We start from the raw sequence: 16022 nt of genomic DNA on the forward strand, positions 1-16022 counted from the left end.
TGGCAGTCATTCTGAATGCAGGTTGAGGTTGATTAAAAGTTCCAATTGTTGGATATCCTCACTCTGGCTGGATTCCAATAGGAATTACACATCACTTTGCATGCGAGCATAATGTGACATGCAGGGCTGATGTGGTCTGTAAACCAGGAATTTATAACTAGGTGTTGTAACTAGGTCCTCAAAGAAAGTTTTTATGATACAGTATACAATATGTCATGTATTGTCATTTTTTCTTTTATAGGCAAATAGAGTAGGAGTATGACAATGTATGCACTCACTACTGTAAGTCATTCTGGATAAGAGTGTCTGCTAAAATGTAAACATCTTCAGCCAGGTTATTATCCCTGTATGGTATGAGCAGAGGTTTATCATGTGTTTCTCACTGTGAGTATTGCTGGCTGTGGTGTGACAACCACTGGTCAATACTGTTACACTTCTGGGCTTTTGTTTCTCTGCCTCACTCTGTACACACAAACCCCTATGACTGGCGGACATAGAAGAGCTGTTGCTGCAGCTATTGCTATTATTTTAGCCCTCAGAGTGATACGAGGTGCAGTACACATAATCGCTCACAACACATACAATTGCAATTCAAAGGCAAACTCTCTAGTCTAGACTAACCCTGCCACGTTTTTTTATTTTTTATTATGTGATTTATGTAACTCTTCAGGGATACTAGTGTATTTGAATAGAGTTACAAAATTCCAGTATACTATCTCCAAATGCCAAGGTTTTTCAGAAATATCAGTTGGAAAATTTGCAGAATCAGAAGGGAATAAACAGGAAATCTGGAACCCTTTAACCGGTATTAATTTGGGGAAAGTTAATATTTTATAACTCTAGACTTGAACGCATGCATTAAGAGAGAATGTCTGATATGAAAGCTAGAGAGATAGCTACTAAAGAGCTGAGAAATGATTGGTACCATGGGGTATGATGGGTGGGCGTCCATAACCAGTAGAGAAAATAAAATCATTGTTATTATAAAGACTAATTACCGGAACAAAATCAATTAACATGTCTCACTGTAAATGAAATTCCTACTTATTATACTGTACTTTTCATTTTACAGTGAATAACCAAGGGTCTGGAGTGCTCACTCACTTAGTTAAATAAGTATGCATACTGTATATGCACTGTATGTATACTGTATGTACACTGTATGTACAGTGCCTTGCGAAAGTATTCGGCCCCCTTGAACTTTGCAACCTTTTGCCACATTTCAGGCTTCAAACATAAAGATATAAAACTGTATATTTTTGTGAAGAATCAACAACAAGTGGGACACAATCATGAAGTGGAACGACATTTATTGGATATTTCAAACTTTTTTAACAAATCAAAAACTGAAAAATTGGGCGTGCAAAATTATTCAGCCCCCTTGAGTTAATACTTTGTAGCGCCACCTTTTGCTGCGATTACAGCTGTAAGTCGCTTGGGGTATGTCTCTATCAGTTTTGCACATCGAGAGACTGACATTTTTTCCCATTCCTCCTTGCATAACAGCTCGAGCTCAGTGAGGTTGGATGGAGAGCATTTGTGAACAGCAGTTTTCAGTTCTTTCCACAGATTCTCGATTGGATTCAGGTCTGGACTTTGACTTGGCCATTCTAACACCTGGATATGTTTATTTTTGAACCATTCCATTGTAGATTTTGCTTTATGTTTTGGATCATTGTCTTGTTGGAAGACAAATCTCCGTCCCAGTCTCAGGTCTTTTGCAGACTCCATCAGGTTTTCTTCCAGGATGGTCCTGTATTTGGCTCCATCCATCTTCCCATCAATTTTAACCATCTTCCCTGTCCCTGCTGAAGAAAAGCAGGCCCAAACCATGATGCTGCCACCACCATGTTTGACAGTGGGGATGGTGTGTTCAGTGTGATGAGCTGTGTTGCTTTTACGCCAAACATAACGTTTTGCATTGTTGCCAAAAAGTTCAATTTTGGTTTCATCTGATCAGAGCACCTTCTTCCACATGTTTGGTGTGTCTCCCAGGTGGCTTGTGGCAAACTTTAAACAACACTTTTTATGGATATCTTTAAGAAATGGCTTTCTTCTTGCCACTCTTCCACAAAGGCCAGATTTGTGCAATATACGACTGATTGTTGTCCTATGGACAGAGTCTCCCACCTCAGCTGTAGATCTCTGCAGTTCATCCAGAGTGATCATGGGCCTCTTGGCTGCATCTCTGATCAGTCTTCTCCTTGTATGAGCTGAAAGTTTAGAGGGACGGCCAGGTCTTGGTAGATTTGCAGTGGTCTGATACTCCTTCCATTTCAATATTATCGCTTGCACAGTGCTCCTTGGGATGTTTAAAGCTTGGGAAATATTTTTGTATCCAAATCCGGCTTTAAACTTCTTCACAACAGTATCTCGGACCTGCCTGGTGTGTTCCTTGTTCTTCATGATGCTCTCTGCGCTTTTAACGGACCTCTGAGACTATCACAGTGCAGGTGCATTTATACGGAGACTTGATTACATTGGTCAACATTGGATCATTCAGAGATCCTCACTGAACTTCTGGAGAGAGTTTGCTGCACTGAAAGTAAAGGGGCTGAATAATTTTGCACGCCCAATTTTTCAGTTTTTGATTTGTTAAAAAAGTTTGAAATATCCAATAAATGTCGTTCCACTTCATGATTGTGTCCCACTTGTTGTTGATTCTTCACAAAAAAATACAGTTTTATATCTTTATGTTTGAAGCCTGAAATGTGGCAAAAGGTCGCAAAGTTCAAGGGGGCCGAATACTTTCGCAAGGCACTGTATATTGTATGCATATAAAACTGATCTTATGCAGTATGGACTGTACTAATTAACAAACACTTGAGATATTTAACACCTGAATCTAACATGGACTAATCTAATGTACTGTACCCTCTACTAATCTCTTACGCTCTTTCTCGCAGACACAACTATAGTCGACAAAGAGAATACGTTCTTGGTTAATAATTTCACACCATATTTAATCATAGTTCTCTTTTAAGACGGTTTCTCATTGTCACCATAACAGAGATACTTTTTAGGAGATGGGAAACTCCATTGGAATCGTATTAACGGCCATTGTGTATGTGTAACAACCCTTCAAGCGTAAAAATGGTTTGAACTCCATCTAGTCAACACGGCCCGTTGATGATGTGGGGCCAACATACACAATGGCCGTTAATAAGATTCCAATGGAGTTTCCCATCTCCTAAAAAGTTGATTCTGGGACAAGGAGTGCACTCCGCAAGGAGTGAATGGGAGTCAATTGGGCATTAGCTCAAAAACCAAACATTAGCATGAATTACATCAACAAGAAGTACAGCTTTAAAAGCCTCCAGCAACAGGAAAGGTGAATTATTATGTGGATTATAATTCATGGACATCTTTGTAGAGGTTTACACATTTTTCGAAAGGGAAAATCACATCTGAAATTCCAAAGTGGAAATGACAAACTTCTGAAGCCTCAAAAAAGTTGTATATTTCTGCATTTCAGGAATGTTCTCCTGCAACACAGTGATCAAAGCTTGGCCCCAGTGATGTACGGGGCCTTACGCATTCCCTCTGTAGTGCCTTACGGTCAGAGGCCGAACAGTTGCTATACCAGGCTGTGATGCAACCGGTCAGGATGCTCTCGATGGTGCAGCTGTAGAAATTTTGGAGGATCTGGGGACCCATGCAAATCTTTTCAGTCTCTTGGGGGATAATAGGCATTGTCGTGCCCTCTTCACAACTGTATTGGAGTATTTGGACCATGATAGTTTGTTGGTGATGTGGACACCAAGGAACTTGAAGCTCTCAAACCGCTCTCCTACATCTCCATCGATGTGAATGGGGACATGTTCAGCCCTCCTTCTCCGGTAGTCCATGATCAGCTCCTTTGTCTTGCTCACATTGAGGAAGAGGTTGTTGTCCTAGCACCACACTGCCAGGTCTCTGACCTCCTCCCTATAGGCTGTCTCATAATGGTCGGTGATCAGGCCTACAACCGTTGTGTCGTCAGCAAACTTAATGATGGCGATGCAGTCGTGGGTGAACAGGGAGTAGAGGAAGGGACTAAGCACGCACCCCTGAGGGGCCCCAGTGTTTAGGATCAGTGTGGCAGATGTGTCGTTGCCTACCCTTACCACCTGGGGGTGGCCCATCAGGAAGCCCAGGATCCAGTTTCAGTGGGAGGTGTTTAGTCCCAGAGTCCTTAGCTTAGTGATGTGCTTTGTGGGCACTATGGTGTTAAACGCTGAGCTGTAGTCAATGAACAGCATTCTCACATAGGCGTTCCTTTTGTCCAGGTGGCAAAGGGCAGTGTGGAGTCCAATTGAGATTGCGTCATCTGTGGATCTGTTGGGGAGGTATGCGAATTGGAGTGGGTCTAGTGTTTCCGGGATGATGGTGTAAATGTGAGCCATGACCAACCTTTCAAAGCACTTCATGGCTACAGACGTGAGTGCTATGAGGCTGTAGTATCGATTTTAATTTTTCCCAACACTGACAGAAACCACAGCTTATTTTTTGTAATTACAATTATTGAGAGTGCAGTGTTTACTTAATTACTAAAGTAATTAACAGTCAGGCAGAGGTATTTTGTTGCCGTTCTCTACCTGTTCTCAGTGGTGAGGATCAGTACAATGCTCGTTAATGGGGGGGTCACTAGCATAAATATTAAATAATAAAGGGGCAATCCAGAATTGGTATAAATTATTTATTTTTACTTTTAAATGTATGTTATATAGCTATTAAACTTATTCATATGTCATGACACTCCATCAGAACCCAAAAGGTAATAATATTTTACTCCATTGTTTGCAAGTGTAAACAAACACGTTACTGCATCTCATGGATGGTCAATCCTTGCATCCATAGCGGCATCTATGTAATTTTAGTATTAGTCTGTAAGAACACACTAGATAACACAAAGTCGACACTACAGATTTATACTGTACATCCTAGTTAATTAGCAGATGAGACCAAAGAAGGCTTTTATGGTGCCGACACTAAGGGGAGAGCACTCATGAGAGTGCTGGGGCAGAAAAGGGCCATGATCCTCAAAGGGAATGGTGACCCTCTACAGCATCTCTTTTATGCTAATGAAGATGCATGGTGCTTAGAATGCTTTCCAAAACAGCTGCCCCACAATGGCCTATGCACATCGCACAACCTTCATCTTCGGTTCTGTTCTTCCCAAGGTGTGTGTGTGTGTGTGTGTGTGTGTGTGTGTGTGTGTGTCTGCTAGTACGTGACCCTACTGCACATGGCTCTCATCAGGATAATGGCACTCATATGGATACTTCACAGGCAATCAAAATCAGTTGCCAAGCAACTGGGGGACCATTCTCTAACTAGGAGACAAACCTTGGGGAGCTGACCACAGAATGTAATAATTTTGCTAATTAATTTCATCTTGGGGACACGTATAGTAAACTATAACTTGATAATGTTTGTTTAATGTTTCTCATTTGTATAACACCAGGGATGAAAGTTCAAAACTACCAGATGTATACCATACAGTCGTAGCGAAAAAGGGAAATAGAACTGGCTATCATCATGATATAAAAATCACCATCTTTATCTCCAAATACATAACATACATTACTTCTGTTTCTCAAACCATATTCACGACATTATGAATTTATGAGAGCATCCCAGTGTTGAATATGAGTGGTTATTATTGTGGGTGAAGAAATAAAGAAAGCTTGGTGTGAAGAAGAAGTAGAAGAATTGTAATGGAAGGTTGAGGTTGGTTGAAGGACTTGTGGGATGGATGCTTAGTCTATGTGGTCATCACAGCTCCCATCACAGCTCTACTTATGGACTGACACAGACTGAACAAGGAAGTTAGCACTTCCTGTGAGGAACTAACATGGTGCCACCTGATTAATAAGGACACTTGAATGAAAAGAGCTGTAAAGAGCGGTAATGTAAAAAGGTGGTAAAACTTCAAACAAAGGCACCATCCTTTTAATTAGTCCTGATAACGCTTGGCTCTAGTGGATTCCAATGGGATGGCCTGTTAACAGTCTATTAGGTCTATTAGACAGCCTTTTGATGGGAACCAGGACCCTGGTTGAAGAAGTAATGAAGAGGTCAAGGCGGTGACTGCCCATCCTCGTTTCTCTGTCCAACATCGGGTAAATTTATTAAAGGACTGTTCAACACTCATACATGTCATGTCAATAGCAATGGTTAAGCTGGTTCATGGTTGCAATATCTTATTTGGATCAGGACTTGCATGTTAGGTGGAGGATGACACGACAATCCGATATACATCATGGACACCTACATCTGCATACTATACAGATCTTAATTTGATCAACCTGTTGCAGGATAACTTTCCTGGTTAAAAAGGCTTCTGAAGTTTGTAATTTCCACTTTGAAATTTCAGACTTGATTTTCCCTTACGAAAAATATATCAACCCCTACAAAAATGTCCATTAATTATAATAATAATTAACATTTCCTTTTGCTGTGGGATTATTTTCCTGCTGTAAGAAACGGGTTCAAATTAAGATTCTACATCTGGATCTCTGTTTGTTTAACAACAGATTACTACTGTAAATCTTCATTCCGCATGTCATTTTATAACTGTAATAAAAACCACACAACATAATTGAAAGGCAGAGCTTTACAGTGAGTATGTTTACATGCACACTAATAATTCAAAATTAAACTCATTACGGCAGGAGTCAGATTATACAATAGATTATACAATAAACACCTTACTCTGCTTATCTTAATTGGCGTAAGGTCAAAATTGAATGAAGCATACGCCGATTAAAACACCTAGTTTTCAGAGCAATTTGTTGAATTATTAAACACCTTAACCATCATTCCATTTGATCTGCACAGCGGTGTACTTGATCTGCACATGTGCTAGCACCAGCCGAGTGAGCCTCCCTCTTTAGCGCGAGTGAAGTTCGGAACAACAATTTCTTACAAGTCGTTTTCACATACAAACTTTATATGTCTGAACTCAGAAACAAACATGCTTCCCAAAAATAACATGTTCACTGTGGTAGAATGTTTATTTTATTATTTTCATTGGCAGTATCATCAGGTAGCCTGATTTCCAATGTGTCCATAGAAACAGGATAATTGTTCTTTTTTTATTTAACTAGGCAAGTCAGTTAAGAACAAATTCTTATTTTCCATGCTGGCCTAGGAACAGTGGGCCTAGCTCAGGAGCAGAACGACAGATTTGTACCTTGTCAGCTCGGGGATTTGAACTTGTAACCTTCCGGTTACTAGTCCAACTAGTCCAACCACTGGGGTACCCTGCCGCCTCTTCCTGCAAAGCATGCAATCGTTTTAATTAACTATTACATTAATCTGACTACACACAATAATCACATTATTCTGTGCATGTAACTGCACTCAGTGTCTGAATCAGTATAAGTATCAGTTTCAGACAGACAGACAGTCATTGAAGGTTATTGACATGTCCATCTAAGCTATAACAAGACCCTTTCAAGGAACTTATCTTTGGACATGACTATCAATGTCATCATTGCCCTTAAATGATCTAACTCTCTCTTTGCCACAGTAAGATTATCTCTATACTTTGGTCTATAAATAGACATTCTAATCGGCACACCAGACTTCTTTAAGTTGGCAAAGAACACCCAGAGAGCTGCCAGAGTAGTGCTGTAAACTTTGATTGGTCAAGCATTCGATGCAACCACTCCCAAGGAGGTCATTTATCCTGGAAAGACCAATCATCGTGCCAAACTAGCTTTTAGTACAGTTGCAATTTGATTACTAATTCTAGGCATTAGGGCCAAATCTTAACTTCTATAAAGTCAACTTGATCCATCCCAGGACATGCTAATGTGAAATCAAACTTACTTTCTCATAATCCACAGTGTCTAGGCCCTGTTGCATACTGTTAGCTTTGTCATTTTATACACCACACACACCCACACACCCCCACACACATACACACACCCCCCCCCCCCCCCCCCCCCCACACACACATATTTAAGATCTCACCTCACTTCGTAATATTTAAATTAGTGTTTCTGAGCATCTATACACGAGAGGGAACCTCTCTCTGTGATAAAATGTGTCTACAACAAGGTGTTGAGGTACAACGTCCTGTAGTTCATATATATTTTGTGCCTTACTTAATTAAGAATTTAGTGTCATTTTCCAACACACACTAATAACCCTGGGACAGAAGGTGTTTCTGCTTTCTAGTGTCATGTCAGTATTACTACTGTAACCCTTAGACAACAAGAAAAGCCTACATTTTAACACACATGCTTCAGAGGATGACAGACGTGCAACCCAGGAACATTATATGTGTAACAGATAACTTCTCATATGACCGGTATCATGTTGAAACGGAAATAAACGAATGAAGGGAGACTATACCCACTGGGCACACAAGGGATGAATCAACGTTGCTGCCACGTCATTTCAATTAAATGGCGTTGTACCAATGTAGAATAGACATTATATTGAAGTCTGTGCCCAGTGGGTAAAGACGTCATCACCAAATTAAACTATCAAGTTACAACATATGTAGGCCTACATAAAATTGTGTTTGAGAGATAGTTTTCAGGTGGGTTTTAACAAACTGTGTTTTTTATCCCATACCCTTTTCAGATATAAACAAAATACGGTAGCCTATAAAGAAGATGCTATGATAAAGAATAGGTGTTTTTCTTCTAGATATGAAAGGGGTTTATACGACCTCAGATCTTGGAGTAATAGATGGTCATATATACACCATGTCGGCTACAACAGGCCTGATGATTATGGAGGAAGGAGGTGATCACCACATGCTCGAATGGTAGATAATTGTCTTGTTATTCAAAACTGTTCTACAATGTCAGTGATCTCTGTGCATGGAATGTACTATAACTCCTCACCATGCTCACAACACACATAGTTCGCATCCCAAATGGCACCCTATTCCCAATGGGCCCAGGTCAAAAGTAGTACACTATATTGGGATTAGGGTGCCATTTGCGACGCATCCATCGGCACAGTATAGAACATTATAATATAAACCTTCACAGTCAAAACTTAAACATCCTCCCCCTCTGAGCCTGTCATTATTAATGAGCACACTATAGACTAGGCTCAAGCAGAGCCAGTAGTGTAGGCCTACTGAGAGTCTGCACTAGGGTGGTGCTGGCATGCCAGCAGTACAGCAAAGAGCTGTAAAATAGTCTCTAATAAAGTGTGAACATACAGCTATTAAGAGATGCTTACAGATGTGGGATCTTAATTTGATCACTGTGTTGCAGGAGAACATTCCTGAAATGCAGGAAATGTAAAACTTGTAGAGTATTTGAGGTTTTAAAAGGCTTCTGAAGTTTGTCATTTCCAATTTGACATTTCAGACTTGATTTTCCCTTACAAAAAAATGTATCAACCTGTTGCTGCAGGATTAGTTTCCTGCTGAAGCAAACAGGCTCAATTTAAGATTCTACACCTGTAGTTACCATGTTGTTAATCAGTGATCAATTACAACTTTATTAAACATCTGGATTCTTAATTTCCTTAGCTTGTTTAACGTTTCCTTTCTTATGTTGAACTTTTCCTCTCTCGTAATGATAAAACCCTCTTTGTAGGTATATATTTCCATGACCAATACATTTGTGGGGTAGCTGCCCACCCCCCTGTAATTCTATCAGAAACCACTTCCTGTCACCAGTCTCTTTCCCTTGCTGCCACTACTCTTGCTCAACTGGGGGGTCTAAAAAAAAGTGTACACTGTAGCCACTTATTTCCTTCTTGGTTATTTTGCCTAAGAATGACCATGGACTTTTCTGAGTTGTTCATCCTATCAGAATGGAACCACACAAAAAATGTAATGTTTAGGCAAACATGACCTACTGTATGGCTCTGGGTCAGATCCCACTGGGCATTCACTGGTTGAATTAACTTTGTTTCTATGTAATTGCAATACAATATATGTTCAACCAACGTGGAATAAACGTTGAATTGACGTCTGTGACCAGTGGTATGATTATGTCACGCAATATAATAGACTGAAATCTGTATACCCGAATGTAAACATGTAGGCAAAAGTTAATAGTTCACTAATACCTAGCCTATATCTGTGCATTACATGTTTTCCAACTAAATCCATAATAAGAATGGCGCTACAGAAGTTATAGGATATTACCTTCTGGTCCACGATGGAGCATGCCATCTCCCGGACCTGAGCGAGGCTGAAGTCGACAGAGTCCAAAAGAACAGGCTCGCGGCTCAACCCGATCTGTATCTGGAAAGATATGCCATTGGACCCCGGGGACAGGGGACTTGGCGGTCGGATCACTGGCGGAGCGCTCATATGAATCTCCCGGGAGTCAAAACAATACCGATTTGACATAGGTGTGTAAATCTACGTACTTGTCTAACCGCTAAACAACCGCCTGTTTTGAATATCAAACTAAAATGTCAAATCTCCGATCGTGTCATGAACGCAAAATATGACGAGATTATAAGGATAATAAAACGAATGATAGAAATCAGAGAGATTATGAAAAATCTCTTAAATCATTTGAGAGGTGAAAGACGATGAAGTATAGCCTACGTCAGTTATGTTTGATTGTTCGGATGTGATCAGAGCCCGCCTCCTGCCTGGCTGACAGATGATAGATCTCATCATCAGTGAGACAGGGTGATGCGAGAGGAAAGAAGAGCTGAGCGGTGACGAGGAGCGAAATGGATGGTAGGCTACTCCTCATCCTCTCTTTTTTAAAAGTTTAATTATAGGTTTGGGTACCAATGTGGCTGAACAAGAGCTGTCCTCTCCAACATCCGAAATGTTGACTCAATGGAAATATTACCACCAACTAGACTTCCATTCTGTTACAGCCAAGAGCCAAATCTAGAAGTACATTTTCTGGATAAGGCAATGGGACAATCATATGTATAAATAAAAAATAAAAGACGTGACGAATTATGGCTAATTAATTATAATTTTAAAAGTTGAATAAAATAAAACATATTTTGTTCAAGTGATGAGAGGAGCTATTCAACACCTGTAGTTGGGATATGCAAAAAAAAAAAAAAAAAACATTTCCAATTCACACATGTATATTAATACACACTATTACATGTGTGAAATAGGACAGGTATGATCACCCACCAACGTATTATTATTATTATTATTATTATTGTTATTATTATTATTACCTGGTCCTTATGAGTCATTCTGGAGGGGGAACAGATCTCAAACCTGCCCCCAGGGATAACTTCCTAGTGGTCCATAACAGCATTGCAGTAAAACAGTAAAATAAATACAGTCGAAGTCGGAAGTACACATACACCTTAACCAAATACATTTAAACTCAGTTTTCACAATTCCTGACATTTAATCCTTGTAAAAAATCCCTGTTTTAGGTCAGTTAGGATCCCCACTTTATTTTAAGAATGTGAAATGTCCGAATAATAGTAGAGAGAATGATTTACTTCAGCTTTAATTTCTTTCACCACATTTGCCAGTGGGTCAGAAGTTTACATACACTCAATTAGTATTTGGTAGCATTGCCTTCACATTGTTTAACTTGGGTCAAACTTTTCGGGTAACCTTCCACAAGCTTCCCATTCCTCCTGACAGAACTGGTGTAACTGAGTCAGGTTTGTAGGCCTCCTTGCTCGCACACACTTTTTCAGTTCTTCCCACAAATTTTCTACACGTTTGAGGTCAGGGCTTTGTGATGGCCACTCCAATACCTTGACTTTGTTGTCCTTAAGCCATTTTGCCACAACTTTGGAAGTATGCTTGGGGTCACTGTCCATTTGGAAGATCCATTTGCGACCAACCTTTAACATCCTGACTGATGTCTTGAGATGTTGCTTTAAAATATCCACATAATTTCCCCTCCCTCATGATGCCATCTATTTTGTGAAGTGCACCAGTCCCTCCTGCAGCATAGCACCCCCACAATATGATGCTGCCAACCCCGTGTTTCACGGTTGGGATGGTGTTCTTCAGCTTGCAAGCATCACCATTTTTCCTCCAAACATAACGATGGTCATTATGACCAAACAGTTTTATTTTTGTTTCATCAGACCAGAGGACATTTCTCCAAAAAGTATGATCTTGTCCCGATGTGCAGTTGCAAACCGTAGTCTGGCTTTTTTATGGCAGTTTTGGAGCAGTGGCTTCTTCCTTGCTAAACAGCCTTTCAGGTTATGTCGATATAGGACTCGTTTTACTGTGGATATAGATACTTATGTACCTGTTTCCTCCAGCATCTTCACAAGGTCCTTTGCTGTTGTTCTGGGATTGATTTGAACTTTTCGCACCAAAGTACATTCGTCTCTAGGAGACAGAACGCGTCTCCTTCCTGAGTGGTATGACGGCTGCGTGGTCCCATGGTGTTTATACTTGCGTACTATTGTTCGTACAGATGAACGTGGTACCTTCAGGCGTTTGGAAATTGCTCCCAAGGATGAACCAGACTTGTGGAGGTGTACCATTTTTTCTGAGGTCTTGGCTGATTTCTTTTGATTTTCCCATGATGTCAAGCAAAGAGGCACTGAGTTTGAAGGTAGGCCTTGAAATACATCCACAGGTGTTATGCACAAAGTACATGTCCTAACCAACTTGCAAAAACTATAGTTTGTTAACAAGAAATTTGTGGAGGGGTTGAAAAACGAGTTTTAATGACTCCAACTGTATATAGGGCAGGTAATCAAGGAGGTGATGGAGTCCAGGTGAGTGTCATAATATGCTGATGCGCGTAACAATGGTGACAGATGTGCGACGTAACGAGCAGCCTGGTGACAGAGGGAGGCCAGAGAGAGAGCACATGTGACAGACATACTGTGGATTTGCTAAACAGTATTTTTATAACAGTAAGAAATACTGTGGATTTGCTAAACAGTATTCTTAGAACAGTAAGAAATACTGTAGATTTGCTAAACAGTATTCTTAGAACAGTAAGAAATAATGTGGATTTGCTAAACAGTAATCTTAGAACAGTAAGAAATACTGTGGATTTGCTAAACAGTATTCTTAGAACAGTAAGAAATACTGTAGATTTGCTAAACAGTATTCTTAGAACAGTAAGAAATACTGTAGATTTGCTAAACAGTATTCTTAGAACAGTAAGAAATAATGTGGATTTGCTAAACAGTATTCTTAGAACAGTAAGAAATACTGTGGATTTGCTAAACAGTATTCTTAGAACAGTAAGAAATAATGTTGATTTGCTAAACAGTGTTCCTAGAACAGCATGTGTGCTGGCATGTTGGTAACAGGCTGGGAGAGCTCAAGACTAGTGGTTGCTAGGAGAGAGAGAGAGGACAGCTGATGCTTCTCCTCCTACGCTTCAACCTTGTACACATTAATGCTTCAGCTCAGCTGTAATACATTTACACCAGCAGATATGCTTTTCCATCATATCAGCTTTGAGTATTTTACGGGCAGCTTGCAGCTGATTAAGGCATAGAGACATCACAGCAGTACATTTACAGTGCCCCGAGTGACACTGTCATAGAGATTTATCTCTATGAACAATGTATCCACAATTATACTTTGAACCTCAACCCATTTTCATGGTCAAACTGCATACAAATATATGTAGCATTACGTGATTTAATAGCTAGCATAATGCATCATGATATATTACATAAGGAGATTTAACTAAAGTATCCACCGTACAGTATTACATTTTGACAGAAAACAAAGTCCTCTTACAAAGTCCTGTTTCTGTCACGCCCTGACCTTAGTTCCTTTTTATGTCTCTATTTTGGTTTGGTCGGGGCGTGAGTTGGGGTGGGCATTCTATGTTGTTTTTCTATGTTTTCTATGTGTTTAGCCTGGTATGGTTCCCAATCAGAGGCAGCTGTCTATCGTTGTCTCTGATTGAGAACCATATTTAGGTAGCCTGTTCCCACCTGGTGTTTGTGGGTAGTTGTTTCCTGTTTTGTGTTGTGTCACCTTTCAGGACTGTTTTGATTTTCGTTGTTTCACTTGGTTATTTCGTGTTCAGTTATATTACATTAAAATGGACACTTACCACGCTGCGTTTTGGTCCGATCTTTCCTGTTCCTCAGATGAAGAAGATCGTTACAGTTTCCACCATTATGTCAACTTCAATATGTGACATACTGTATGTCATATGAAAGCCGTGCTAGACTCTCATCGAGATGGATGGATGGATGGTTGGATTCCATCATTTCAGGCCTGCTGACAGTGGCAGCAAATTACTCTGATTATTGTAATTCTCCCAGAAAAAAAGAGAGGAACAGAACCATTATGAATCCTCTAAGAGCACGTGTTTCTGTGTGTTTGTATGGAAGGCTGACACAGTGTGAGACTGTCGTCTTTTTGATGGAGATACTTTATATTATCTCTATCAGTATACACAGGACATCTGCAAAGTTTGTCTGTGAAGCCTATTGTAATACATATATATAATTTAACAGACATATATTTCTACTGTATGTACATTTTGGGTGGCCCCAGGAATCAAAACCACAGTCTTGGCGTTGCAAAAGCCATGCTCTACAATCATACAGGACAAGACTATCATCTGTCTTAATTTCAGTATTTATTTATGTTTCATACTAATTGTTCACAAAAAAATAGGGAACAGTTAACTAGACATTATGCATACAGTGAATATTTCAATATTCATTTCTATCATCAGGTAATTCACTGTACGTGATTCACTGTACAGACTGTTGAACCTGGTGTGCAGCTTACTGTACATGCAAAGGTCCAAAGAAAATGCCTACCTACCCTGATCTAATGGCAAGATTAGATAATCATTTCTGCAGCTTCATGATTACAAATACATCTGGATCATAATTATGGATCTCCTTGTTGAAATAGATTATGCCAAAAGATATCGAAAGAGACTAGAGAGATGTTTTTCAGCCCTTGCACTTTACCTATTTCAAGAGATGTACATGTCTAATCTGTTTCCAGTTATAGATGTGTGTGTTACTTTAGGTCATAGGTCACCTTAGCGAACTAAACTTCACACTATGGTGAAGGAAGTTTCCTATAGACTTCATCAACGGCGCGGAGCCAAAACTAGGCTTTGTGGAATCTAGCTCCGATTATATCGATTCACCCAAGGTCAATACATATGTAACGTCCATCTTGTACCTATGTTTGTCCCAGTGGAGGCTGCTGAGGGGAGGACAGCTCATAATAATGGCTGGAATAGAGTAAGAGGAAACCATGTGCTTGATGTATTTGATACCATTCTACTCATTCCACTTCAGCCATTACCGAATCATCAAATCAAATTACATTTTATTGGTCACATTCACATGGTTAGCAGATGTTATTGCGAGTGTAGTGAAATACTTGTGCTTCTAGTTCCGAGAGTGCAGCAATATCTAACAAGTAATATCTAACAATTCCACAAAAAATACCAAATACACACAAATCTAAGTAAAGGAATGGAATAAGAATATATAAATATAAATATGTGGATGAGCAATGTCAGAGCGGCATAGGCTAAGGTGCAATAGGCTAAGGTGCAATAGAATGGAGTATATACATATGAAATGAGCAATGCAAGATATGTAAATATTATTGAAGTGGCATTATTAAAGTGACTAGTGTTCCATTTATTAGTGGCCAATGATTTCAAGTCTGCATGTTTTTTGGTCCCAGCATTGATGCACCTGTACTGACCTCGCCTTATGGATGGTGAACAGGCAGTGGATCGGGTGGTTGTTGTCCTTGATGATCTTTTCGGCCTTCCTGTGACATTGGGTGCTGTAGGTGTCCTGGAGGGCAGATAGTTTGCCCCCGGTGATGCGTTGTGCAGACTGCACCACCCTCTGGAGATCCCTGCGGTTGTGGGCGGTGCAGTTGCCGTACCAGGCTGTGATACAGCCCGACAGGATGCTCTCAATTGTGCATCTGTAAAAGTTTGTGAGGGTTTTAGGTGACAAGCCAAATTTCTGTGGCGCCTTCTTCACCACACAGTCTGTATGGGTGGACCATTTCAGTTTGTCAGTGCCTTGTGAAAGTATTCGGCCCCCTTGAACTTTGCGACCTTTTGCCACATTTCAGGCTTCAAACATAAAGATATAAAACTGTATTTTTTTGTGAAGAA

General features: G+C 40.1%; 1 protein-coding gene across 1 annotated transcript in view; it reads right to left on the bottom strand.

The window, feature by feature from the left end:
* LOC110505765 (serine/threonine-protein kinase D1) overlaps window positions 1-10641 on the bottom strand; it is a 50290-nt gene extending 39649 nt beyond the window's left edge. The window contains exon 1 of the mRNA XM_036962945.1: window positions 10112-10641. Coding sequence (XP_036818840.1) covers window positions 10112-10318 — 207 coding nt within the window. The 5' untranslated portion in view covers window positions 10319-10641. The remainder of the gene's footprint in view (window positions 1-10111) is intronic.
* Between the last annotated feature and the right edge of the window lie 5381 nt (window positions 10642-16022).

Source organism: Oncorhynchus mykiss, chromosome 25 (genome assembly GCF_013265735.2).
Source record: "Oncorhynchus mykiss isolate Arlee chromosome 25, USDA_OmykA_1.1, whole genome shotgun sequence".
In the NCBI taxonomy this organism is placed as follows: domain Eukaryota; kingdom Metazoa; phylum Chordata; class Actinopteri; order Salmoniformes; family Salmonidae; genus Oncorhynchus; species Oncorhynchus mykiss.